Below are 10,918 nucleotides of genomic sequence, written 5' to 3' on the forward strand. Positions count from 1 at the left end.
GGTAGCAAATTTGGTAGCTTACTTTTAGCTGAAATGATTTCCACTTGTAGCTAGCTAACATTAACATGCTAGGTTAGGCTACTGCGTTAATCACTAACAGTCTTCATCACACACAAACATTAAAAAACAATACAATAGCTTAATTGGAAGATTCATGTTGTACAATTGGATAATCCCATAAAAACACATACTGTATCACCATAGCTACCAAGGATAGTGGGAGTGAACTTCGGGAGAAGTGGGAATGGGGTGGGAACTGCATCAACGGCTATGAGCTGGTGGCTGGGGCACCACCGGCGGTGTAGTAGCCAATCAGGGCCGCCCCAAATTCAAGTGCCTCCATAGGCGACCGCCTAATCTTGCCTAATGGGAGGGCCGGCCCTGGGTCTCGCACTCAAGCCTGAAATGGGTTGACTGCATTTGGAGAGATTCATGTGCAATGTCGACTGTGACACGGACCTCAATAATTGCATCAGGTAAGATATTTGGCTGCAGTGCGTTGCACCCTCAACTCTACGCGTAAATTACACTTTTCCAGACTCAAACATTGAAAGCAAATAAAATTGACACCACTAAACTAGCTTTGACAATGTTGATGTCACCTCAATTCAAACTCATAGCAGGAAGTACAGTAGCTGTAGGCAGTAATGTGAGTGGGTTGATTCTACATTCATACTAATCAACCTTACTTGCAGAGCAGTACATAACACCTCAATGATCAACATATCATTAGCTGCATGCAGATCATCAGGCATAAACGACCTTACACATTCACTTTTTCTTCATTGGCACATTAAGGCATAGTTAATATGAACAATATGAACTGTCCGCTGGCTGTCCCTCCTGTTCTGCTGGTGAGAATCTCTACATGCAGATGGCAGATGTGATGGAGGGCTGGAAGGAGGCTGGCTATGAGTACGTCTTCATCGATGACTGTTGGCCCAGCCACCAACATGACACCCAGGTACACCTACAGGCAGACCCCAAGCGGTTCCCAGGGGGCATCAATAAACTGGCAGACTGTGAATGTATAGCCTACAGTGGGGTCATGCTCATTAGGGCACACGGTAGCAAAACATTTTGCAATGAAAAACTAAAACAACCTTTTTCACTCCGTTTCAGGACATTTTCTTTGGTTTTGTGCCTACTGAACATGACCGTTATTGGGGGACAACTTGTATTATCCACATACACCTGGTGATGTACTGCTTATGTTAGATCTATCTCCAATGTAGCCTAGTTTCTCCCACTCTGTGTCACTTTCACACAACAATGTCCTTCCTCAAGTGATAGCAACCCTACCCAATGGGACTGTAAGCTTGTGGTTTACTAATTACATCATCCACATTGCAAAGAGTGCCACATAACTATGAGGAAACAGAAAGTGAATTTTGCTGTTACCATGGCGCTAAACCACCAAAGGTTTCAAACCACCATGAAAATGTGGTGTATGCATTGTGCAACACTCCATCTACTGGTTTCAATGTGCTCCTGCAACTGTATGTATCCACTTTCTTCAGTGATGTTGCTTACAGGACAAACCTGTTCTGAAACCTATCTATTGTAAAATTGTGTTATTTGTGATAGTGTATACAGGTCCATTCCCCCCCTCACACATACACACACCTGGATACACCTGGTCAGTCTGTCAAGGAAAGCGCATAACCTAATGTTTTGTATACTCAGTGTAGATGCTCAGACCTTTGCTGACTGGGGCGTGGATCTGCTCAAATTTGATGTGTGCTACATGAAGTGTACTTGACTAGGAGAAGGATAGGTCTATAGTGATTTAAATATATATGAAATGTCAATACAAATTTGAATTCAATATCTACTAAATTGAGGTGGTACTAATGCTATGACTATTGTGTTTCTGTCCAGGTTACAAAAACATGTCAATAGCACTGAACAAAACTGGGAGAAGTATGTGAGTGGCCATTGTATGACAGGCTATTCCATGTGGTAAGAAAGAGGGAGGTGAAAATTGCTTTTCTTCATAATAGGTCACAAAATTGCCAAATATACAAGACATCGAATTAATTCAATATTAGTCAGGACACAGTCACAATTTGTTTTGCAAGGTTACATGTAAAAAAAAAAATAATAATGGTCAATGATGTACTTACAGCCAGACTATGCTGCCAAACGGAAGGCCTGCAACCATTTGCGTAACTTTGCGGATGTATATGACTCCTGTGGCAGTGTGAAAACCATCTTGGACTGGACTGCCGACCATCAGGACATCATTGTCCCAGGGGCTGGAATGACCCTGGCATGGTACTGTGACTGTTTCACTCTTCACTATGGGCTATGTATAAAGGGTTGGGGTCAATTAATTCAGTTTTAAATTAAATTAACTTTCCAATGCCCATTGTTTTCTATGGGGAATTTTAAGTGAACTTCCTGCTACTCGGTGGATGGCATTCAGAGCAACAGTAAAACTAGTCTGAGTAATCATCAACTCCTCATCTTACTCACACCAGCTGTGCCTGCCATAACCCATGTACTGTCCTGAACAGTATCTGACTGACATTGACAGTGTTTCTTCCTCAGCTGGTGATTGGGAACTTTGGCCTAACAGTAGTCTTGGATGGTATTTTGGGCCATCATGGTCCCCTCTGCTGATGTCCAACGACCTGAGGGACATCTGTCCCCAGTCCAAGCAGCTGCTGCAGAACATACAGGTCATCCTCATCAGTCAGGACCAGCTGGGTAGGCAGGGCTATCGTACTGCCAAGGTAGTACACCTCTGCTCTGTCATGGTAATGCTCAATGGAGAATAATACAAACGCAACACAAAACTAGGGCATATGCAACTTCTGTTCTGTGGTATGTATATGTCAGACTACTCGTGCTAATAGTTGAATGCAACTAATATTATACCCACATGCGGCTACACCATAACACAGGGCTTAAAAATCATGAAACGCCCAAGAAATGACATATACTCTGAACAAAAAAACTCTACAATTTCAAAGATTTTACTGAGTTACAGTTCATATAAGGAAATCGTCAATTGAAATGAATTAGTCCTTAATCTATGGATTTCACATGACTGGGAATACAGTTATGCATCTGTTGGTCACAGATACCTTTAAAAAAAGGTAGGGGCGTGTATCAGAAAACCAGTCAGTATCTGATGTGACCACACATCTCCTTGGCATAGAGTTGATCAGGCTGCAGACTGTGGCCTGTGGAATGTTATCCCACTCATCTTCAATGGCTGTGCGAAGTTGCTGATATGGGCGGGAACTGGAACAAGCTGTCGTACGCGTTGTTCCAGAGCATCCCAAACGCGCTCAATGGGTGACATGTCTGGTGAGTATGCAGGCCATGGAAGAACTTGGACATTTTCAGCTTCCAGGAATTGTTTACAGATCCTTGCGACATGGGACCATACATTATCCTGCTGAAACATGAGGTGATGGCAGGGGATGAACGTCCCTACAATAAGGATCTTGATCAAATGCAATTGTGTTTGTTGTCCGTAGCTTATGCCTGCCTATACCAAAAACCCGCTGCCACCATTGGGCACTCTGTTCACAACGTTGACATCAGCAAACCACTCGCACACACGTCTGCCATCTGCCCGGTATAGTTGAAACCGGGATTCATCCATGAAGAGCACACTTCTCCAGCGTGCCAGTGGCCATCGAAGGTGAGCATTTGCCTACTGAAGTCGGTTACGACGCCAAACTGCAGTCAGGTCAAGACCCTGGTGAGGACGACGAGCAGGCAGATGAGCTTCCCTGAGACGGTTTCTGACAGTTTGTGCAGAAATTCTTCGGTTGTGCAAACCCACAGTTTCATCAGCTGTTAGGTGGTTGGTCATAGACGATCCTACAGGTGAAGAAGCCGGATGTGGAGGTCCTGGGCTGGCGTCGTTACACGTGGTCTGCAGTTGTGAGGCTGGTTGGACGTACTGCCAAATTCTCTAAAATGACGTTGGAGGCAGCTTATGGTAGAGGAATGAACATTAAATTCTCTGGCAACAGCTCTGGTGGACATTCCTGCAGACAGCATGCCAATTGAACGCTCCCTCAAAACTTGAGACATCTGTGGAATTGTGTTGTGTAACAAAACTGTGTGCCCTTTTATTGTCCCCAGCACAAGGTGTGCCTGTGTAATGATCATGCTGTTTAATCAGCTTCTTGATATGCCACAGCTGTCAGGTGGATGGATTATATTGGAAAAGGAGAAATGCTCAGTAAAAGGGATGTAAACATTTGTGCACAGAATGAGAGAAATAAACTTGTTGTGCATATGGAACATTTCTGGGGTCTTTTTTTTTCAGCTCATGAAACATGGGACTAACACTTTACATGTTGTGTTTATATTTTTGTTCAGTGTAATATGCATTCCACCATACGGCATTAACCTGTAGCCACATCAAATATTTACTTATTTTAGCACACATTCAATGTCTTTGTATATACTGCCATCTACTGGCAATATGATACTGACTATAAAGCAGGGTACACAAAAGTTGAATTCAGTGGCTTTGTAGCTTTCATTGTGTAAGTGCCCTACAGTAAATATCATTATTTATATGTATTTATATATATAAAATGATCTGAAATCCGGTGTGGGAGATATCCCTGTCTGGTGGCCAGTTGGCTCTGGCAGTGTTGGACAAGCAGGAGATCGGCAGTCCAAGGCTTCCCCCACACCCTGGCCACAGTGCCTAGCTGGAAGATCTGCCACCCCCAGTGTGTCACCAGGTCCTGCCCAGCTACAAGGAGCTAGGGGTCCAGACCCTCCTCAGCAAACTGGTAGTGGATGTTAACCCTTCTGGCACAGAACTGACAACTGTCACACCCATCAAGGGTGACTTCCAAGACCCAATGGCAATTATGGAAGGACATGTCCAACACACAACTGTTCTTTAGTATGGTCTGGCTAGCAGACAAGCATATGGGCCCTGGCTCACAGGCACAGAAAGGCTGCATTTACACAAGCAGCCTAATTGCTCTATTTCCCCACTAATTGGTCGTCACAACTTTTTCAGAGCTGATCTGATTGGTCAAGTGAAAAAATATCAGAATTGGACTGCCTGTGTAAACACAGCTAAAGTTACATTTACTTTTTATGTTTTAATTCTAGATGGTGTTTACTTGCTAAAGAGCCATGTATAGGCCCTCTTGAATAGGTCATTTGTTGGCATACTGCCCTAGAATGATTGAACCTCAAGTCCAGAGTTTTTTTAAAGCTACTTTAAATGTAAAATAAAATAAAGCATGGAATCAGTTCGTAAATTGTCCATGTTCTGGTAACAAAAGGGGGATTTACTGGCTGGCTAACACCTGAATGTTCAGATATCAAATAACAGCAGTACTGTAACAATTTTACCTGATTGAAATCAATGTTTTACTTTGGTACAACAGTGGTCTTGATATGTTCACATTAGAGGGGCAATCTGGAATTCAAACCAAGTCAAAGCAGTCACCCTGCCAAACTTTTTGGGTAAACTTAGGGATGGGCTGGAGAAATGTAACCCCTCAAAATTCCAGGCTATGGATGCAACGACTGACCATCCATATCAAAATGATTGTATGGCTTTAAAACAAACGTAATATTTTGGGTTCTGATGGGGTAAGACTGCGCATGAGGATATGATTCAGGCATGGTTATTCGCCAGAGTGAATTTATACTGTAATGTACTGCAACATGCTTTAACTACTTTTGGAAAGGTTATTTAGTTAGTGTTTCCTGGAGTGGTTAAAGTTAAAAACAGATTTTGGTTGATGCCATTGTACATTTCTAATGGCAACTAAACATTTCACTGGATGGCCAATTACATATCAATATACACCATCTTTAATTGCCACATTTTAACCACTAATGTACAGCTAAGGAGAGATGACAGCAGGTATAATTTCAATACATTTATTGAAAAAAAGTGACAAGTCCACCCAATGGATTGAGCCACAGCCTAGAACTGGATGACCTGGCCCTGAAAGGAGAAAATAAAAATAGTTTACAAGGCAGCTCAAACAGCACCATTCACCTTTCCAAAATGAAAAATACAAACACTGCTTCCGAATCCAATCATCTTTCAATTTCACAAAACTAGGCTAAATGAATAGGACTTGTTAACATTCTTTAGGGCATATCTAAAAGGCAAACGTCCAGAGCAGCACACGTTTGGCCAGTGAAGGTCTTCAGAGTGCGATTGCCAATTCCTCTCTAAGCAGTATCTTAACCACAAAGACTGAGGAAGCATGTATATTTGGAATTGACTAAATCTTATATTGCAGAACGATCTAAAGTGAATGAGTGCAGAGGTGTATCAATAGTTGAACCACGTGTCAAATGTAAATGATTAACACCAAACGTCATTTAGACGTCCACAAACCTTATACATTGCTTTTTATGGTTGTGGAACAAATACACAACCCTTTCCAGACGCAGAATAAACATGGGTAAGGAACATCAGGGTTACACTACTTGGTTGGAGTGAGTTTGTGCTTACCTTTCTCTTCTTGTCACCTCCCAGCTCAAAGTGTTTGCATCTCTTGATGGGCACCATTCTCTTGGCCCTGCAGTTGGGCTCCACGCACTCCAGCCTTAACACAATCTTCTTTGTAGTCTTAGCCTGAGGAGAGAATCCATGTTACAAACGTACCACATAATCCAGGAATCATGCACACATTACAATTTGTAAGTCGCTCTGGATAAGAGCGTCTGCTAAATGACGTAAATGTACATTTACAGGGCAGTGGCTGTATTTTCATTCTCTACCCTTTAAATGTGTACTCGTTCACTCCCCGTCATGCATTTCAAACCATCGGATTGGTGAAGGAAGTGTCCATTCCGTTAAAATCCATGAGGGGGAGTGTGCGAGTGCACACTGAAAGTAGTACTCCTAAACAGTTCACTTTTCTTTTCTGGTGTAAAAAGGTACAGTCAATACTGTTTTATATGTAGGTGTAAAAGTAAAGGGAAAAAAACAGAAGCATTCATTAAGTTGTCTGAGGTTTACCTATAACCTTGCCATGGAGGAGACACAGCAGGGCCTCAAACCATCTCAGTTCTCTCTAGCAGACACTTTAGGAAAGGACAAAGGCACTACAGGCCAAGCCTCGCTGACAACGGCCTGCATGAACAGTCTACATTTGTAGTATACATTATTGGATACATTGTAGGGTAGCTTTTACCAGTGGTTCAATTCCTTTCCTTGAGTCACCACAAAAGTACAGTTATGTTGCCCCAGACCCACACTTGTGGTTGTCCACGACTGTTCTGTTGCGGTTACTCAGGGAAAGGTGTTAACTGATAAGGTACCCTTTGGTAACGTATCCAGTACACACAAAGCTTTGCAAGCTTACCTTTTTGCGGAAAATAGGCTTGGTCTGTCCACCATAACCAGACTGCTTTCGGTCATATCTCCTCTTACCTAAAACACAGATATCAGTGATTGATCTTGGAACACATGGCAGTCCATGCGATCTGCCAATGCTCATTTTGAGGCTGAAACTCACCCTGTGCATAGAGGGAATCCTTTCCCTTCTTGTACTGGGTAACTTTGTGAAGCTGGTGCCTTTTACACTTCTTGCAGTAGGTCCTGCGTGTCTTCGGTACGTTCACCTGAATCACACAAACATTGATTTAGAAAGATGTACACCAACAGTGCAGTAGTATGGTACATTGTCATTTACAGTACCACTGCATTAGTATTTATTTACTGAATGAGTCACTGGGCTTCACAACAAATATCCAGTATGGTGGTCAGGTCACTACCATTCAACCTAGGGGGCTGCTACCCAGCCAGGAGCCTTTTCCCATCAATGTGGCATTTTTGTTCAAAATACTAGTTACATGTGCATACGTTTTGCGTTGACACAAACATGTGTTTAATTAAGTCTACCAACAATCGCGTTGGTGTGACCGGCTGGCTCTACAAGTTAAGACACCAGTATCTCCTTAACGCGCACCACTTAGCTACTTGATGACCAGCCTATAATAATACATTTGCTATGTTTAAAAACGTGAATACATAGCAATGATGCCCATCTAAAATGGCAATACCAACTTAGCTATATTACCAAAAGTAGCTAGCGATATCGTCGACGTAACCATTCGTGTTTTGTTATAGGCAACTATATTGGGATATCTAGATTCAAACACTAATATTGGGCTATATGTGTCCCTAACCATTGCATTCACACATGAGGTAATTTAGCACGTAGCAAGTACATGTATATTTAAAAGATTACAGTTGATTTTATTTCTAAGTGTTTTCATGGTGGAGCTTCGTACCATGGTGACGGCCCGATCCAGACGAAAAGAGGAAGAACAAAACCGGAAGCACTCCTTCGTAAAGACGATTGGCGGATACAGAAGTTTAGGTCCTAATTTTGAACACTGCCTCCTTGTGTTTAGGAGTGTAGAATATAACCAAATACTATAGGTGCACCCGATCAGACAACAATCACCCCATTAAAAGGTGGAAACATCTTACCAATCACACGCGTTACCTTTGACAGTGGTGTAAAGTACTTAAGTAAAAATACATGAAAGTACTACATCAGTAGCTTTCTAGGGTATCTGTACTTTACTTTACTATTTATATGTGGTCCTCTGTAGCTCAGCTGGTAGAGCACGGCGCTTGAAACGCAAAGGTATTGGGTTCGATCCCTGGGACCACCCATACACAAAAATGTATGCACGCATGACTGTAAGTCGCTTTGGATAAAAGCGTCTGCTAAATGGCATATTATTATTATATATTTTTGACAACTTTTACTTTTACTTACATTTTCTGCTTCACTACATTCCTAAAGAAAATTATGTACTTTTTACTCCATACATTTACCTGACACCCAAAAGTACTCGTTACATTTTGAATGCTTAGCAGGACAGGAAAATGGTCCAATTCATGCACTTATCAGGATAATATCCCTGGTCATCCGTACTGCCTCTGATCTGGCGGACTCACTAAACACACATGCTTCATATGTAATGAAGTCTGAGTGTTGGAGTGTGCCCCTGTCTATCCGTCAATAAAAAATAACAAGAAAATGATGCTGTCTGGTTTGCTTTATATAAGGAATTTCAAATGATTATACTTTTACTTTTTATACTTAAGTATATTTTAGCAATTACATTTACTTTTGATACTGTTAAGTTGCGTCAATTCAAATCTGGTATTAGGAACAAAAGAGGTCAATACACGTCTTCTAAAATAGACTAGTATTTTAATTAATGCAAACACTTCAATAGTAAATATGATGTTCGTATATACGGGTCCACTGAAATACCACGCAGGGCACTCAGAGAACTGATCCATTGTTCTAAGTTCTTCTTCAAATACTCTGACAGAGATAGTTCCCGCTCCTTGCTGGGCCTATCAGGGTAGAGACTGAGCTTGGTTTAGACTTAATCAGCCAATCGTTGGCGGACAGGCTGGTCCCAGCCACTTGGCGCTTCACTGTTGCACACTGTTGCCAGGCATAAGTTGTTATCATCACAACTTGTAGAGTCAGCACCTTTTTGCAGTACACGTCCTTGAGCGCGGTTTAACAAAGAGGCAGTATGTATGTGTCTGTGAGAAATACAAGTCTGTCTCACCCTACTCCCTAACATTCCTCACATGAATCACAGCTTGTTATGTGAAACAATTTATATCAGTACAGTACAAACCTATTATGTTTAATCATTAATGCATTCTTTCTAAGCTAGGCATCACATCTAGATCCCCACAATACTTACGTATATTTAAAACCAAATACTTTTAGACTTTTACTCAAGTAGTATTTTACTGGGTGACTTTTACTCGAGTCATTTTCTATTAAGGTATCTTTACTTTTACTCAAGTATGACATTTGGGTACTTTTTCCACCACTGACCTTTGAACAGTGATTCAGAACCCAACATCGTACTGTGTGATACATGACCCTTTCAATTGTGATTTTGGACAATTTCAATTATGACTGAGTGCGCATGTTCATCATAGAAGGCCAAAGTTCAAATTCGTGTTTTTTTTGGGTAAATTGTCCATTCTCACCAGTAGCAGCGTAGCGCACGCATGTGTTAGCTTCAATTAGCTGCCTTGGCGACATGAGGTAAGGGGTTGGAATGTATTGATTATATATTTTTTTTTGCAATGAAAACAAGAGTTTCTATTGCACAGATTCACATACTGGTAAATTTTCAGTGTTGCCAACTCCTCAGTAAGGAAAGTAGCTATTGGCTGTCCTAAAAGTCGCTAGAAGTCGCTAAATGACGTCATCACCTAATTTGCATAATTGGCCATGTGCATGTAATTGTGATGGACACTGTAGGAGAGAGGAATAACGTTGTGGGAGAGAAAGAAAGTGAGTGAAAAACACCCTAAATATGTTTAGAACTACAAATGAACTTTCTTCTGTCGATTCTTGTTTTTTTTTATGTCACAATTCCAACCCTCCTCCTTTATCCGGGCTTGTGACCGGCAAAAGTGATCCAAAAGAGACACTCTGGCGGAGTTACTTATTTTTTTTTATTATTTTTTAAATTATTATTATTATTTTTTTTTTCTTAAGTTTGGTTTGGTTTTTATCCTTATGGTCCACTTAGGAGCTGTCACGGTTTCGGCCGAGGCTGCTCCTCTTCCTTGTTCGGGCAGGCTTCGGCGGTCGTCGTCTCCGGAGTACTAGCTGCCACCGTTCTATGTTTCATGTTCGTTTGGTTTTGTCTGTTCATAACACCTGTCCCTTATTTGTGTCTTAATTGTTTCCCTATTTAGTTTCGTGTGTTTGGGTCAGGTGTTATGCGTGATTGTTTTGTTGTCAGCTTGTACTCTAGTATTTTGAGTCTCTCGTATGTGGTATTCGAGAGTTCGCACTGCGTGCGCCTTTTCTTGTTTTCTCCGCACAGTGTTTGGTGCGTAATTTGTTTGCGCCACCCGGTTGGGTTGACGTCTTTTGTCGTGTCGGAC

The 10,918-nt window shown here is 41.7% G+C and overlaps 1 protein-coding gene and 1 pseudogene across 2 annotated transcripts; one reads left to right on the top strand and one right to left on the bottom strand.

Annotated features, from left to right (window-relative positions):
- The first annotated feature begins 874 nt into the window (after window positions 1–874).
- Window positions 875–5,019, top strand: LOC311104635 (alpha-galactosidase A-like; annotated as a pseudogene). The gene is made up of 7 exons: window positions 875–1,022; window positions 1,692–1,754; window positions 1,882–1,962; window positions 2,129–2,277; window positions 2,554–2,741; window positions 4,593–4,827; window positions 5,009–5,019. The product of its transcript is annotated as an alpha-galactosidase A-like (transcript).
- Window positions 5,020–5,872: 853 nt separating this feature from the next.
- LOC311104827 (large ribosomal subunit protein eL42-like) lies at window positions 5,873–8,337 on the bottom strand. The gene is made up of 5 exons (XM_084146754.1): window positions 8,260–8,337; window positions 7,482–7,587; window positions 7,329–7,396; window positions 6,473–6,595; window positions 5,873–5,953 (listed from the first exon to the last, which is right to left on the bottom strand). Exons 1-5 carry the CDS (start codon window positions 8,260–8,262, stop codon window positions 5,933–5,935), a joined length of 321 nt encoding a protein of 106 aa, XP_084002880.1. The 5' UTR covers window positions 8,263–8,337; the 3' UTR covers window positions 5,873–5,932.
- Window positions 8,338–10,918: the final 2,581 nt, after the last annotated feature.

The sequence above is a fragment of the Coregonus lavaretus genome (genome assembly GCF_964263955.1).
Source record: "Coregonus lavaretus genome assembly, chromosome: 29".
In the NCBI taxonomy this organism is placed as follows: domain Eukaryota; kingdom Metazoa; phylum Chordata; class Actinopteri; order Salmoniformes; family Salmonidae; genus Coregonus; species Coregonus lavaretus.